The sequence below is a fragment of the Lethenteron reissneri genome, chromosome 43 (assembly GCF_015708825.2).
Source record: "Lethenteron reissneri isolate LAM-NWPU_2019-01 chromosome 43, ASM1570882v1, whole genome shotgun sequence".
Classification (NCBI taxonomy): Eukaryota; Metazoa; Chordata; class Hyperoartia; order Petromyzontiformes; family Petromyzontidae; genus Lethenteron; species Lethenteron reissneri.
The window spans coordinates 93,218-109,825 of NC_083821.1; the positions used below are offsets into that span (position 1 = coordinate 93,218).

At 55.1% G+C, this 16,608-nt stretch overlaps 1 protein-coding gene across 3 annotated transcripts in view; it reads left to right on the forward strand.

Moving 5' to 3' along the window:
- The window catches only part of LOC133353331 (polycystin-1-like protein 2), a 48,833-nt gene that overhangs the window by 23,179 nt on the left and 9,046 nt on the right, over positions 1 to 16,608 (forward strand). For all 3 annotated transcript variants that reach the window (XM_061569479.1, XM_061569478.1, XM_061569480.1), the window contains 11 exons: positions 11 to 157; positions 893 to 1,092; positions 1,878 to 2,074; positions 2,186 to 2,543; positions 3,863 to 4,121; positions 5,174 to 5,387; positions 6,091 to 6,181; positions 12,829 to 12,978; positions 13,371 to 13,559; positions 14,583 to 14,782; positions 15,854 to 16,002. In XM_061569479.1, the coding sequence (XP_061425463.1) occupies positions 11 to 157; positions 893 to 1,092; positions 1,878 to 2,074; positions 2,186 to 2,543; positions 3,863 to 4,121; positions 5,174 to 5,387; positions 6,091 to 6,181; positions 12,829 to 12,978; positions 13,371 to 13,559; positions 14,583 to 14,782; positions 15,854 to 16,002 (2,154 nt within the window). The remainder of the gene's footprint in view (positions 1 to 10; positions 158 to 892; positions 1,093 to 1,877; positions 2,075 to 2,185; positions 2,544 to 3,862; positions 4,122 to 5,173; positions 5,388 to 6,090; positions 6,182 to 12,828; positions 12,979 to 13,370; positions 13,560 to 14,582; positions 14,783 to 15,853; positions 16,003 to 16,608) is intronic.

Genomic DNA, 16,608 nt, shown 5'->3' on the forward strand with positions numbered 1-16,608 from the left:
TGTCGTACAGGTACGTGAGTCGCGTGGTCGTGCAGGACCTGGAGCAGGAAGAGCGATTCCACTTCCTGTGCGACGCATGGCTCGCACTCGATGTGGGGGAGGGGTCGCTCGACCGCGTCTTCCCAGCGGCGAGCACCACGGATCTCAAGCAGTTCCGGTGACGCGCACACTTACGCACACGTTACACAAGTGCGCATACGCACACAGACAAGCACGTACATGCAGCATGCACGCACACACGCACAAGCATACACGCACAAGCATACACACACGCATACTTACACACACATGTGCGTGCAACACGTGTGTATGCATACCCGTGGTGTGGCCAACGCGGTGCATGTACACATGCACGTGTGTGCACGTGGGCACGCAGTTCAAGGAGCGCACACCTCATGCTCACCGCCCAACGGCTCCCCACTCACCCTCACCACTCTGCACACTCACCCCTCGCTGACCATTCCAAGCACATGCTAGTCGCCATTCACCCTCATCCCTCACATCTCATCATCACCTCTGCATGTATATTTGACACGCAGCTGCATTGTCACGTGTCCCTGTTCACACACCAGTGCAGGAATCACCCTAAATCTATTTTGCCGTTCTATAACTTTACTGTGCACGGCCGTAAAATAATTTATTTATTTAAAGTCACATCGATTGATGTTTGTGTACTGCTTGAGATTTTTTGCGTAATCCGGTGGTGTCTGCCCCGATTTGTATTCGGTTGTTTTTGCTCCGATTTATATTTGCTTCATCGCTGCACCTTATTCAATGTTATTGCTTTCGTCAACGTTGGTGACCAAAGTTGGTGACCTGGCCTGGTGAGGTCTCGCCCGCCGGTGACACCAATTAACCGTGCAATTCCCCGGCCCTGGCATCGCCTCCCCAGGAACCTCTTCTACCAGAAGACCACACGAGACTTCCGCGACGGACACCTCTGGTTCTCCGTGCTGAGCCGCCCACCCCGCAGCCCTTTCACCTGCGTGCAGCGCGTCTCCTGCTGCCTGTCCTTGTTGCTGTGCACCATGCTCACCAGCATCATGTTCTGGGGCGTCCCCACGGGCCCGCCAAATGCCAAACTCGATCTTGGTGAGCAGCCGCCTCACCGCTCCTCTCCCCCCGCCTCACTCCCACGGGGCCCCGTGTCTACAGCTGCGTGGATCTGCGTGGATGAGGAGAGGTGGCGCGGTGGTGGTCGGCCACGCACTGTGTGACGAACCCGGTGACCCGAGTTCCATTCCCGCTCACGGCCACCAATAGGTCCTGGGCCTCACCTAGGTCGACTCAACCTCAAATGAGTACCTGGTGCGATGTAAAACATCGCCGCTCAGGAGATGAAGGTGCCAGGCGTGGTTCTGGCCACCATTACCCTCGTGTGCCGTGCCGGCTTTCATAGATGCTCGCTAACAGCACTTGCCCCAACAGCCTGTTAAGGCTATATGGGAGATCTTTGGGTTTTTTTGTCTGGGGAGAGGTGGCAGAGTGGTCAGCGCGCTGTGGTACAAATTCAGTGACGTGAGTTCAAGTTTCAGCCGCGGCTAATATCAGTGGCAAGCGATATCCGAACCGGTCCCGCACCTGCCGTAGGTCGACTCGTCCTTGAAAGAGGACCTGGCGTGGTGTTAACACCAGCGCTGGGGAGACAGAAGTAGCCAGCTCAATGGGTACTCGCTGGCAGCGTTCGGCCCAACAGCGTATTGTAGGCTAAGCAAGGGATTTTTGTATTTGGTGATGATGAAAATGGTCATGATGGTTGTGATGTTATTATGGGGGGGGGGGTGGTGGTGATGATGGTAGTAATGGTGATGATGGTAGTAATGGTGATGTAGATGGTAATAATGGTGTTGGTGATGATGTCGGCGATGTCGTCACAGGTGGGATTGAGATCACGTGGACAGAAGTGATGATCGGCATCGAGAGCTCCATCCTTATGTTCCCTATCAACCTCCTCATCGTGCAGTTCTTCCGCAACGTGCGCCCCAAACCCAACCGCCTGTCTCCAAGGCAACCGGCCCGATCCGCCCTCCCTGCCAAACCCGAGCCCCCTATCAACAAACCCGCGAGCGTTCAGGTGAGAGGAGAGCCCCATAACCAGAGCCGGACTCGGGGTCCGTGGCAGCGTGGCCTGCATGCTGCCGCGTGCTCTTCCGTGCCTCCCCTCCCCCCTCCGTGTCGCGAGCAGGAGCTGCGCAGGCTGGCGCGCCGCGTGCTGCGGGCGCTGTGGCCCCGAGACGCCCCGAGGGTGGCGGCCGCCGTGGCGGACGAGTCGGACGCGTGCCGCCTCACGGGGCTCGAGATGAGGACGCTGGCGGCGCCGGAGCGGCGCGTGGCGCCGCTCGGCCGGGGACGGGGCGCGCGCGAGCGGCGCGGAGAAGAGCGTGGGGGGCCGCCCTGCGGCGCGGACGGGGAAGTGTCTCGGCTGCTGGCGCTGGTGTCAGACGCGGCACGGGCGCCGGCCTCTGCCAACGGCGACTTCTATGGCCCGGAGCGCAGGCACCTGGACTCGGTGTGCCTCGCCCTGGAGAAGCTGCCGCCCCCAGGTGTGAGAGCTGCACCCGCCCGGGGTCTCCACCGTCTCTCCCGGCGGATCCCCACCGCCGCAGGGCGATCGCGAATGCCTCCCAACTGAGGGCGAAAGCGTCAGCTCCGTCCGACTGTTTGTAACACGGGGGCATGGTAACTCCTGAAGATCAAAGGTGAAGATCCTCGTGCAGGATTGTGTTGCTATTCAGAACTCGCCCTCCTGAGAAGGGAGAGGCAGTGGCAGGACCATGAAGGGTCTGCAAGATGAGATGTTTGTGTCATTGTGTACGTGAGTCGTCGTGTAGGTGAGTCGTCGTGTAAGTGTGTCTCGTGTAGTGTAGTGGTTAGCGCGCTGCGCTACGAACCTGGCGACTCACATTCGATTCCCGCTCACGGCTAACACCAGTGATTATTATCGAAACCGTTCCTGGACCTCCCCTAGGTCGACTCAGCCTCAAATAAGTACAGTTGCCTCGCGTTTTATGCGCGTTTATGTAACGCGATTTAGAAATAGCGCGTTAGATTATTTTACACTTATTTTGTTATGCATGCACGGTTATTGAAATAACGTGTTCCAGCGCGTTGGCCATGGTGTACGGAACGCACTGCGAGACTGCCAATACGCTTACCAGCTTCAAAACCAGGCTACAGTCTACATTATAGACTGCCAGTACACTCACCGAGGTTAAGAACCAGGCTACAGTCTATATTATAGACTGCCAGTACACTCACCCAGCTTAATAACCAGGCTACAGTCTACATTATAGACTGCCAGTACACTCACCCAGCTTCATAACCAGGCTACAGTCTATATTAGTGTTTTTTTTATTCACTTTATTTTTTATTCTTATTTTTATTCTATTTACGTGACTTTACCAAAAGAACCAAAAAATATGAATTCCTGCAGTCACGAAAGTTTTAAGTCAAAATTAATCTCAATGTATTAAAAGTTTTTTAAAACTTTATTTTCCTTTATTTAAATAGGCTATCTTTATACATGTATGGTAGTATTGTAAATATGTTACTGTAACCAGTGACGTAAGAATGAGGTTCGATAGCGTGATCTCCCTCACCCCTACCATTTACTTTATTGATTATGGGATTTAGAGTTACACGCTGTTTTTTTAAGAACACACCCCCCCCCCCCCCCCCCATGTAAAACGAGAGGGAGCTGTACCTGGTGGGATGTGAACATCGCCACGAAGGAGACAAGAATGGCAGAGCATGGTGCTGGCACCCACCCCTTCGTGTGCCGTGCCGGTCTTCATAGGTGCTCGCGAACAGCACTTGCCCCAACAGTCTGGTAAGGTTATACGGGGGATCTTTGTCTTGTCAGGCGAGGGTGCGGGCGCCGACTCGGCAGAGCTGTGCGTGCATCTGCAGCGCGTGCTGCACGGCCTGGACGCCGGTCGCTACGGCGACGTGATGCGGGAGGTGGACGTCCTGGCCGGGCAGCTCGGTCGCTACGACAACGCCCTGCGGGAGGTGGACGTGCTGCCCGGGCGCTTCTATTACCGTGGCGACGCAATGCGGGAGGTGGACGTGCTGCCCGGGCGCCCCGGGCCCACCGCCCCTTCTCCGGCCTCCGGGACCTCGTGAGCACCGCGTCCGGCCCTCTCTGGAAGCGCATATATTTGTCAATTTCCTCCCAATTTATTTCATGCCAATCGTGCATCAAGAATCCTTTCGGATCTCACGCAGAGCGGTGCAGCCCTCCGTGTTGAAGACCGGCCCGTGGAAGAGGATAACACCGAGCTACCTCTGAGAAGTGACCTCTGGTCCACACACAGTAGGGGGGAAGCTCTTTCCACTCGCTCTGCATATGAGAGTGTTGTCTATCACATGACGGTCAACATATTTTAGCTGCAGTTTAGCCATGTTAAGTGCAAACGCAAATTTAACGTGGATTTTTTTTGTGCATTCACCGAACTTGAGAAGCCAGTTGAATCACAGGCAGCTGAAACTTGGAACTCAGGAGTTCAGTGGTGCCGGCTCAGCGCTCTGACCTGCTCATGTCACCCAGCATTAATGCCAACACTGCGTTGGCATTAACGCTGGGTGACATGAGCAGCCACACAACATCGACCCTGGTTGCCAGCCCATGCAGGTAGCAAGGTCACGCAGGACGTGGTGTCACGTCGTAACCATAGAGCGACAACTCTCAACGCCGAAGACCCTCGGACCTTCAGCTGCGTATATATGAATATGCGTGAACATTCGCATGTATGTTGCGTGAATTCATGTGTGTGTAGGCTGGTCAAAGTGCACATAGCCTGGCTAAGCTCTGTGGTGACATCACCGCCATTTTGTGAGTTGTGTATATTGAATGAACACGCGTATTGTGTATTGTCTGAATACGCGCGTGTGCGTCTGTGTGTGTACACCTCTGTGGAGAGCTGTGGCACACTGATCAGGGCGCTGCGCTGCGAACCCAGCAACCCGAGTTCGATTCCCGCTCACGACCAACAACAGTAATGATTATCCGAACCGATCTCGGGCCTCCCCTAGGTCGACACCACCTCAAATGAGTGCTGGCCACCCACCCCCTTGTGTGCCATGTTGGCCTTCATAGGTGCTCGCTAACAGCATTTGCCCCAACAGTCTAAGGCTACACGGGGGATGTTTGTCTTTGTGCGCGTCTGTGAAGGATGTTGCCTCACGCTGGCCCGCCTCCCAGGCGAGGCGGGCTGCCCTGGTGGTGCGTCTACGTGGGCTGGGCCTTGGTGGTGGCCACCAGCGGCGTGTCGGCCTTCTTCACCATGCTCTACGGCCTGCAGTATGGCCGCAAGCGTTCGCTCGAGTGGCTCCTCACCACCAGCATCTCCATCTTCCAAAGTATCTTCATCACTCAGCCGCTCAAGGTGCAGCGCGGGCGACATGACTTACAATTTTTATCCGGTGGAATTCGGATCCTGATTTCAAATCAAGATCCAGGTGTCACCCTGGCCAAAGCTGCTCATGTCACCACCGCACCTCCTCGTCAGCGCGTTCTACCCTCTGCCACATCTCATAGCTGCTGCTGCTGCAGGGTAGAGACGCGGCGAACTCCTAGATCTGCCCTCAGTCTCCCACCACCCGCTGCGAGGTCCTGGCCCTTGGTCGCTGGACCCGTGGAGACCGCTTCAATGCCCGTTTCGGCAACGGGCCCTCACCCATCCTGCACGCGTCCCATCCAGCGCAACCATTTTTGTCAAATCATATCTAAAATACTCACCTGCCATGTTTTCTTATAGACTTCTGCATTGCTTATCTTGTCTTGCCACTAAATTTCCAGCATCTGTCTCTCAAATGCCGACACCTTCTGTTTAAGCTGCAGTCAGGGTCCAAGTGCTGTGATCTGCACAGTAAAGCAGCTCCTCAAACGCCCTCTCCTCCTAGCACTGGGACTCGTTTCACTTCTCTCCCACACCGTGTCTGCGAGTCGGGTTCACGAGGGGGCTGAGCCTCCAGCAAGCGAGCTCGGCTCCTCTGACGTGATGGGGCTGCGATCCACTCCTGAACGCAGTCCCCTCAAACTTCCACAATCAACTGTCCATGTGCGCCCGCACCCTCTGGCTCGCACAGGTGCTGGGCTTCGCCGTCTTCTTCGCTCTGGTTCTGAAGAAGGGCGACGAGGTGGAGGATGGCGAAGAGCAGATCGAGGACGCCATCGCCGGTCAGTCGCGGTGCCGTGCGTGCACGTGTGTGTGTGTGTTCAGTGTCCGGCAAAACAATCCCCTAACTCCTTGTCGAGCCGGATGGGCAACACTGTCATAGGCAGTGCTGTGGGGGGCGGGCCAATTCCCATTGGCCTTTCCCCTCATGGCGTTTGTGACCACCACAGCGGCCAAAAGGGGGCTCTGGATGGGTGCGAGGGGCTGGTAACCCCTTCAATTAATTACCCCTAAACCACGATGGAAATGTTTAATTAATAAGCTTGTGCCGGAGGCCCTGGGGGGACAGGCGTCTATGACGCCTCCTGGCCAAACCCCATTTGGCGGAGCCAGGAGACTGAATCCTTATCCTCGGGGCTCTTCCAGAAACAATAAAAAACCACTACGTGTGGCCACGTAGAATGTTCGAATGCTCATTGCGGAGGAGAGGCTGCCACTCCTCTGTCGGGAGCTGGACCGGTACCGCCTGGATCTCTGTGGTATTCAGGAGGTCCAGTGGACCGGCTCTCACTCCTGCCACCATGAGGGGTGGACAGTCCTCTTCTCGGGGCAGGAGACTGCCAAACAACAGGGTGTGGCTCTTCTTCTGAACAAAAGAATGAAGGGGGCGTGGGAGCGTGGCGGTGAGGTGTGGGAAGCTGTAAGCCCCAGGCTACTTTGGTCTCGCCTTCCCATCAACCAGAGGCAAGGAGTGGTGGTCGAAGTTACTTATGCCCCCACTGAAGACGAACATCCGTGGAGGGATACAGGTGTAGTGAGTCCAACTGAGTCGCAGATGTTGTCTTGGGAGCAGCACTATTTATTCAATAACTCAACATAACATAACACAACCTACACTTGGGTGTTGAATGCTCATCTAGCCACGCTACGCTATCCCGGCCCGGACCACAAGCTGGGTCCCGGACCGCGTGGCTAGAGGCTTCTTTTACCCGACGTGGATCTTCATCACCAGCAACACGAAGAACCCCGAGCCCCTCACGGGGCCCCTGTGAAATCGGCCTGGGCTGGGGCTGGCTCCGCCCCTCGCCCTGCCCACCTCCTAGATCTCTCGAGCTCTTTCCCGAAGGCTCCCCAAGAGCTCTTTTATACCACGTGACCGCCCAGCGGCCCCCGTCCACAATATCATCCCGTCACGTGTCGGCAAGTCAACCAGCGTATCATGCCCCAACGCTGGCTGACACTTCCTCTTGCTCCCTCACCGGGAGCCCGCACCGCACACTGTACGTGGTGCCTCCGCGCTGACCATCGCTCACCCAAGCCCCGCTAGGGCTGGTACTATGCCCAGTAAGCGGGCTACACATAATGCCAAGACATTATCCGCCCGGCACCACACAGTGATAATCACAGTCACTACACAGCCAAGGCCGATGAGTGAGATGCCTGTCACAGGTGCTAGCTAAAGTGGCCCCTCGGGATAGAGTCATCTTGTTGGGTGACTTCAATGCCCAAGTTGGTCATGATGCTGGCACCTGGTCTGGAGTGATTGGAAGGCATGGGCCAGATCAGTTCAATAACAACGGCAGGAGGCTGCTAGATTTTTGTGCAGCCCATGGGCTTGTAATTACCAACACGCTGTTCTGGCATCGGCGCATCTACACAACATCATAAATGCATGCCGGGTCCAAGCAAGAACATCTGCTGGACTACATAGTGATGGAACAGCTGATGTGGGCCCATGTCCTTGACACCAGGACCTACCGTGGAGCTGATCTGCCCATTGACCATCGACTTGCCATCTGTAAGATGCGCCTGCTATTCTTCCACTCCGGTGGTGGGTGTACACCCAGGACCCCATTCAAACCCTTAGTGGCATGGTCTCAGCTAGCTGATGAAAGTTGCAAGCGAGAATTTAATCATCGCTTGCGGCTGGAGTTGGCATCGTCCCCCACTCCTCCTGATGTCGAGGGGAAATGGGCGAGGTTTAGGACTGTGGCTCATGCAGCTGCAATGGCTGCTTTCGGTACACGGTTCAGACCTCCCTAGAGACCCTGGCTGACAGAGGGAGGTGTTCAAGCTGGCTGAGAAAAAGCGACAGGGCCACTCTCATCGGCTACAGCATCCCACGTCGGAGAATGAGGAGGCTTACCGCAGCCTTCGCTCGGAGGTTCGCAGAGCCGTGAAGCGCTGCAAGGATAGGTGGTGGTCGTGGGTTGCTGAGGAGATGGCCTCAATGGCCCACGATCACAAATCGCTCTTTAATTCCATCAAAAAAGTAACCTGCAGCGCCACACCTATTACCACCATTAGAGGAAAGAACGGTGATCAAATCTCCGACCCCTAGAAACAGGTTTGCAGATATGCTGAGCATTTCTGTGAAGTCCTGGGGGAGGGGAAATCCCTCGACATAGAAAACATCGTGGGTGGCTGAGGTGCCATCTGTTGAGGAAGTTCTAAAGGTGATCCAGAGTCTGAGACCAGGAAAGGCACCGGGCAGAGATGATCTCCCAAGCGAAATGCTGAGGGAGGGTGGCGTTTGTGCAGAGACTGCCCTACATGACATCATAACAACAGTCTGGATCACTGGACGGGTACCACAGGATTGGAAGGATGCCCTTGTGGTCCTCCTCTTTAAGAAGGGGGACCGCACAGACTGTAACAACTACAGGGGCATCTCACTCCTGAGTGTGCCGGGAAAGGTCCTGGCAAGGATTATTCAACATCGCCTTGCCAGTCACGCTGAGGAGAGGCTTGCGGAGCCTCAATGTGGTTTCAGGAAAGCACGGTCCTGCACAGATGCCATATTTTCTGTCCGTTTGCTACAGCAGAGGTGTATGGAATTCCAACAAAACCTACATCTCTACTTTATTGACCTGGTCAAGGCCTATGATACCATCAGTAGGCCTCAGCTCTGGGTTGTTCTTCGTGCTTTCGGAGTCCCTGACCCTCTGCTCATGATCATTAAGGACCTTCATGATGGTGAGCGGGCCTGATTAAAACTACATGGCCGGGAGTCGGAGTCATTCCCTGTTCACCTTGGGGTGCGACAGGGATGTCCTCTGGCTCCCACATTATTTAACATCTATTTTGACCACGTAGTTTGTGAAGCCTTCAATAGCTGTACCGGGGGAATTTCCATTTGGTATAGATATAATGGGAGGCTGATCGATGCCCGGGTGCGATCAAGGGATGGCTCCCTATTGATCAACCACGTTATGTATGCCGATGATTTGGTAATAGCTGCTCATTCAGAGGAGGAGTTGGAGATGCTGCTGCTGAGACTGGAGCGTGCCACTAAGAGGTGGGGCCTTACCATCAGCCCCACCAAAACTAAGCACCTGCCTGGGTATTTTGTACCATCGGACACTCCACCCCCACAACTCCCAATCGGTGATGGGGCAGTAGTGGAGAGAGTGGAGAGTTTCCCATACCTGGGCAGTGTGCTTATGACCGGCTCCAGTTTAACAGCAGAGGTCTCACTCCGAATCAATCGAGCGGCAATATCTTTTCATCGGTTGCGTAACGCTGTGTGGAAGCTACCTGGTCTGTCGCTCCGCACGAAGCTTCAGGTCTTCTCGGCCACAGTCATTCCTTCCCTTCTCTACGCTTGCGAAACGTGGACCCCCCTAATGGAGCATCTTCGCCGGTTGGAAACATTTAGGCTGGCCTGCCTACGATCCATCCTGGGTTTAACCAGGCTGGATTGTGTGAGGAGCTCACAAATCCTTGAAAGATCTGGTCAAAGTCCCATCGGTGAGCTCCTCCGGCAGGCAAGGCTGCGTTGGCTGGGTTATGTAGCCCGCATGCCCAGCCACCGCATGCCGAAACAGCTTTTATTCGGCCGGATCGAGGGGGCTAAACGGGCGCGGCACGGGCTAGAGAAGAGATGGAGTGATGTGGTACAGGAGGACGTGGAGCTGAGTGGACTTGCTGATGACTGGTACCAGCGGTGTCAAGATCGGCCTCTGTGGACGAGGCTCGTGAAGGACGCTACTGGGCAGTTGGAGGCAGTCGCCCTCCAACAACAACGGAGGCCGGAGGAGTGGCGCTCACAACAACGAGCGGAGCGCCGGGTGGCTAAAGCACAGCAAGTTGGTACAGTAGGGGGCACAGGTGGTGCATCTGCCTCGGGGCGTTGTTTGTGTTGTGAGTGCGCGTTGTGAGTGTGTGTTGTTAGTGCGCGTTGTTAGTGCGCGTTGTGACTGTGTGTTGTGAGTGCGCGTTGTGAGTGTGTTGTGAGTGCGCGTTGTGAGTGTGTGTTGTGAGTGCGCGTTGTGAGTGTGTGTTGTGAGTGCGCGTTGTGAGTGTGTTGTGAGTGCGCGTTGTGAGTGTGTTGTGAGTGCGCGTTGTGAGTGTGTGTTGTGAGTGCGCGTTGTGAGTGTGTGTTGTTAGTGCGCGTTGTGAGTATGTGTTGTGAGTGCGCGTTGTGAGTGTGTGTTGTTAGTGCGCGTTGTGAGTATGTGTTGTGAGTGCGCGTTGTGAGTGTGTGTTGTGAATGCGCGTTGTGAGTGTGTGTTGTGAGTGCGCGTTGTGAGTGTGTTGTGAGTGCGCGTTGTGAGTGTGTTGTGAGTGCGCGTTGTGAGTGTGTGTTGTGAGTGCGCGTTGTGAGTGTGTGTTGTTAGTGCGCGTTGTGAGTGTGTTGTGAGTGCGCGTTGTGAGTGTGTTGTGAGTGCGTTGTGAGTGTGTTGTGAGTGCGCGTTTGTGAGTGCGCGTTGTGAGTGTGTTGTGAGTGCGCGTTGTGAGTGTGTGTTGTGAGTGCGCGTTGTGAGTGTGTGTTGTTAGTGCGCGTTGTGAGTATGTGTTGTGAGTGCGCGTTGTGAGTGTGTGTTGTTAGTGCGCGTTGTGAGTGTTGTGAGTGCGCGTTGTGAGTGTGTTGTGAGTGCGCGTTGTGAGTGTGTTGTGAGTGCGCGTTGTGAGTGTGTGTTATCGTTGTTAGTGTGTGTTATCGTTGTTTGTGTGTTATCGTTGTTAGTGTTTGTTATCGTTGTTAGTGTGTGTTATCGTTGTTTGTTTTCGGAGCGTAAATTGATTGTTTAACGAGTTTCTTGGCGGTTTGTTGCGCGTTGTGTTCGTTTTCGCGCGCGTGCGATTCAACGTGCGTCTGTGTACAGTGTTTGTATTACTTGTGTTCTTTGTCCTCGTGTGTGTGTATCTGTGTGCGTGTGTTTGTCTTTGTGCAGGATTATGCGTGCATTGTGTTAATGTGCAGCCTTGTGTGTGTGTATCTGTGTGCGTGTGTTTGTCTTTGTGCATGATTATGCGTGCATTGTGTTAATGTGCAGCCTCGTGTGGCTTGCTGCGCGGTGTTTAGTCGCCTGGTGCACGGGGGGGGGGGGGGGGCTTGAATAGCGGCGCTTCGCTCACAGCGAAGCGCCCTCCCCCTGGGTGGTTTGTGCCACCAAACACTCCGCCCCCTCAAGTTCGCATTGGCGATGGGGAAGTTGCGGGGAGAGTGGAGAGTTTCCCCCCATACCTGGGCAGTGCGCTCATGACCGGCTCCAGATTGACACCAGAGGTCTCACTCCGAATCAGTCGGGCGGCAATATATTTTCATCGGTTGCGTAACGCTGTGTGGCAGCTACCTGGTCTGTCGCTCCACACGAAGCTTCGGGTCTTCTCGGCCACAGTCATTCCCTCCCTTCTCTACGCTTGCGAAACGTGGACCCCTCTAATGGGACATCTGAGCTGGTTAGAAACATTCAGGCAGGCTGCGTTGGCTGGGTCATGTAGCCCGCATGCCCAGCCACCACATACCCAAGCAACTTCTGTTTGGCCAGATAGAGGGGGCTAAACAGGCATGACACGAACAACTTTCGTGAATGCTGGAATTCATGCTCTTGGTTCTTTCGGTCAAGTCACGTGAATAGAAAAAAAGGGAGAAAAAAAAGGAAAAAAATAAAATAAAAAGCGATCTTCATCAGACGGATGAAGACCGCTTGTGTTGCGATCAAAACGTCGTGGGTTTTGCTTTTATTACTTTCAATTTATTATTGCATTTTATTATTTTAAATTCATCTTATAATTGTTTTATTTTCATTTTTTATTCTATTTACGTGACTTTACCGAAAGAACCAATAATAGGCATGACACGGGCTGTGGAAGAGATGGACAGATGCGCTACGGGAGGTTATAGAGCTGAGTGGAATTGCCGAAGACTGGTACCAGTCATGTCAAGATCGACCTCTGTGAAGGAGGTTCGTGAAGAACGCTACCGGTCAGTTGGAGGCAATCGCCCTCTAACATCAACGGACGGCAGAGGCTTGACACTCACAACAGCGAGCAGAGTGCCGGGGGGATAAAATGTAGCAAGTTGGCACAGTCGGGGGCACAGCTGGTGCATCTTCCAGTCAGTCAACCCATGGCACCTGGGTCTATCCCGTGACCTGTCAGGGAGCCTTCAACACTTCACGTGCCCTTAAAGTGCACCTGGCCTGGCACCAGCACTGTGTTGACGTCACCGCCACTTAGTGGTGAATGGCGGGTGTTGTGTGGGGGAGTGGCAGTGCAATGGTAAGTGCACCCCACGACGAACCCGGCTACATGAGTTCGATTCCTGCTTATGACCTACATCGGTGACATCTTAACTGGTCCCGCCCCTCCCCTCGGTCGAGCCAGCCGGGCGTGGTGCCGGCCCCCGCCTTGTGTGCTGTGTCGGCCTTGATAGTCCAGTCAAGGCTACAGGGGATGTGTGTGTGTGTCCGCGTCACTACAGACCAGCGGAGCCGAGCGTTGGAGCCGGGTGCCCAGAAGACAGAGCGGAGCCGCGTGGTTTACACTCCTCCATCGAGCACACGCATGGAGCAGCTCAAGAGGCAGCACGAAAAGGAGCAGCGCATGTACGGCCTACTCCGGGAAATCCTGGGTCAGCTCTCCCACTCGCCTACTCGCACCCTCCCTCTCACAGGCACTTCCTCGCACTCCTCTCTCTACCGGGAGAGACCCTAGACGAGTTATTTTGTGTGCGTCCTTACGTTAACGCCCTGCCGTTCGGTGGGGTTGGGAATGCTGAGCAAGCCACGTGTCGGCTGGGATCTGTTTGCATTACTCCTGCGCCAGTCGCTATGCCAATCTCCATGCTAGTTTCTTTCCCAATTGCCATCTTTATGCTTTGCAATCGCTGTGCCAATTACTGTGTTAATTGCTTTGTTGTTTCTTGTGCCATGCACCAATTACTCTGCCAACCTCTGAAAATTGCTATGTCGATCTCCGTGCCAATTGTCACACCAATCTGCGTTGTGATCGCCGTGCCTGCAGTGTACATGTGCTTTCTCTGGATGCTGCTGCTCGTGGCGTACGGCCAGCGTGACCCCCACGCCTACCACCTGAACCGCGCGCTTAGCGCCAGCCTCGTTGGGGAGCTGGGCAAGGGCCCCGTCAGCCTCCGGGACGTGTTCTCCTGGGCCAACGCGACGCTGCTGCCCTCGCTGTTCGCGGAGCACCCAGGTGAGCGCGGGCACCCTGGTGCTCATGCGACGTCACTGTGGCCAAAGCCGTTGATGCCACCACCGCACCACCTCGCTACGAACGTGTTCTCCCCTCCACCAGATCCTGCTGCTGTTGGACAGCGGACATGCGGCAACCTGCAAGATCTGCCCCGATAGTCTCATCCCACCATCTGGCCTTAGGTGTTCACCGAGGTCGCCGGTTTTATGAAGACCGGTCTGATGCCCGTCTCGGCAATCGACCTTCCCCCATCATGCACACGTGGCCCCACACGGCACAGTTGTGTTTGACTGATCATACATACGACACTCACCTGCCATGTTGTCCATGTAGCGCTACGCACACCACATGGACGTCGTGCGGTCAGTTGGCGCCCGCGACTCGTGCACGTTCTTCTCTGGTAAATGTCAGTGCCCATGTAATCCGTCAGCAGGTGCCTTCTCCCCTGGTACTTACTGTCGCACTGCAGACAATTCTAAGTATTTCAGGCACTCTACCGCGGTCCTGGGACAGCTATATTTGAGCTCATTGAGGATCCGTGCACGACAAAATGTGCCCGCAGTTGCGCGGTGCCAAAGGCTCATCGCACTCGGCCAATAGTGACATTGATATTGTTTTGACTTCCTGGTTGCTGACCTGAAGATGCTCAACGCAGCTTCAAGTGAAACCTGCATCTAATTGCTCAACTTGTGAGGATTGCTCTTCCACTGCAGGTGTGATCTTAAAGGATAATAATTGGCACATTAAATGTGTGTACACTTCGTAATTGTGGCGGAGAGTTTCACAACAAAAACTTGGCCAGACCATTACGTGGCCCAACCTTAACACCAACAATGGTTCGTGATGCTGGCTGCGTTCAACAACAGTTCTACTGAATCCGAAATCAGATTTTTTTTTTTATCTGACACTCATCTTGAGTCCGTTTTAATTCATGACCACACTCGGAGCCTATATCGGCACTCGCCAATAACCACGGCACCGTGCTAACCGTAGGCGGTGTCGTCCCCGCGGCGTGGGGCACAGGCTTCCTGGTGGGGGGCACGGCGCGCCTCGTGGGGGCAGTGAGGCTGCGCCAGCTGCGCGTGGCGCCCGGGCGCTGCCGCGTGGCGCCGCCGCTCTCCAGCGTCAGTCCCCCGTGCCGCGCGCTCTACTCCTGGGAGGACGAGGACACGCAGCACTACCACGGGGCGCAGTGGGCCAAGCAGCCGCAGCTCAATGCCACGGTGGCACCCGCTCACCCGACTCTACCCTCCTGCTCCAAATCCTCATGCCCCACCTCCCCATCTTCCCCCGCCCCCCCCTCTCTCTTCTTCCAGTGGGATAATAGACACGCACTCTCTGTGGTCACAGACAGCTCGATTAACATCCACCACAGCAGTGGTCCGTGTGTGTGTGTCTGGTACGTAATGGTGTGTGATTTGTGGAGTGGTAGTGTCGCTGTTAGTGCACTCCCCTATGAACCAGCGACCCGAGTTAAATTCCTGCTAACGGCCAACACCACTGACGATTATCACGGGTATTGGGCCTCCCCTAGGTTTACTCCGACTCAAATGAGTACCTGGTGAAATGTGTAAAAACATCGTCACTGGGGAGACAAAGGCGGCCAGGCGTGGTGCTGGCCACCCACCCCCTCCCTCCCTCGTGTACCGTGCCAGCCTTTATAGGTGCTCACTAACAGAATTTGCCCCAAGAGTCTGTTCAGGCTATACGGGGGATCTTTGTCTTTGGTGTGTATAGTGTGGTGTATATGATGTGTGGTATGTGTATGATGTGTGGTGTTGTGTGTGTGGTGTGTGTCTGATGTGTGGTGTTGTGTATGTGGTGTGTGTCTGATGTGTGGTGTTGTGTATGTGTGGTGTGTGTGACGTGGTGTGGTGTTGTGTGTGTGGTGTGTGTCTGATGTGTGGTGTTGTGTGTGTGTGGTGTGTGTCTGATGTGTGGTGTTGTGTATGTGGCGTGTGTCTGATGTGTGGTGTTGTGTGTGTGGTGTGTGTGACGTGGTGTGGTGCTGTGTGTGTGGTGTGTCTGATGTGTGGTGTTGTGTGTGTGGTGTGTGTCTGATATGTGATGTTGTGTGTGTGGTGTGTGTGACGTGGTGTGGTGTTGTGTGTGTGGTGTGTCTGATGTGTGGTGTTGTGTGTGTGGTGTGTGACGTGGTGTAGTGTTGTGTGTGTGGTGTGTGTCTGATGTGTGGTTTTGTGTATGTGGTGTGTGTGACGTGGTGTGGTGTTTTGTGTGCGTCTGATGTGTGGTGTTGTGTGTGTGGTGTGTGTGACGTGGTGTGGTACCCTCAGGGTGATGACGCCGGTGAGCTCTTGGCCGGTGTGTGGCGCTACCGCAGCCAGGCCAAGTCGAGGTCATTCCCGTTGTGGGGCCGCCTGGCGTTCTACCGCGGCGGAGGTTACGTGGCTGAGCTGGGCACGGATCATGGCCACGCTCAACGGTGCTGCCTCTAGCACCGCACTCAGCACCACACTCACCCCAACCCTCAACACCACTCGGCACTCCACTCACCCCAACCCTCAACACCACTCGGCACTCCACTCACCCCAACCCTCAACACCACTCAGCACCACACTCACCCCAACCCTCAACACCACTCAACACCACACTCACCCCAACCCTCAACACCACTCGGCACTCCACTCACCCCAACCCTCAACACCACTCAGCAGCACACTCACCCCAACCCTCAACACCACTCAACACCACACTCACCCCAACCCTCAACACCACTCGGCACCACACTCACCCCAACCCTCAACACCACTCAGCACCACACTCACCCCAACCCTCAACACCACTCAACACCACACTCACCCCAACCCTCAACACCACTCGGCACTCCACTCACCCCAACCCTCAACACCACTCGGCACTCCACTCACCCCAACCCTCAACACCACTCGGCACTGCACTCACCCCAACCCTCAACACCACTCAGCACCACACTCACCCCAACCCTCAACACCACTCAACACCACACTCACCCCAACCCTCACAACACTCAGCACCACACTCACCCAACCCTCAACACCACTCAGCACCA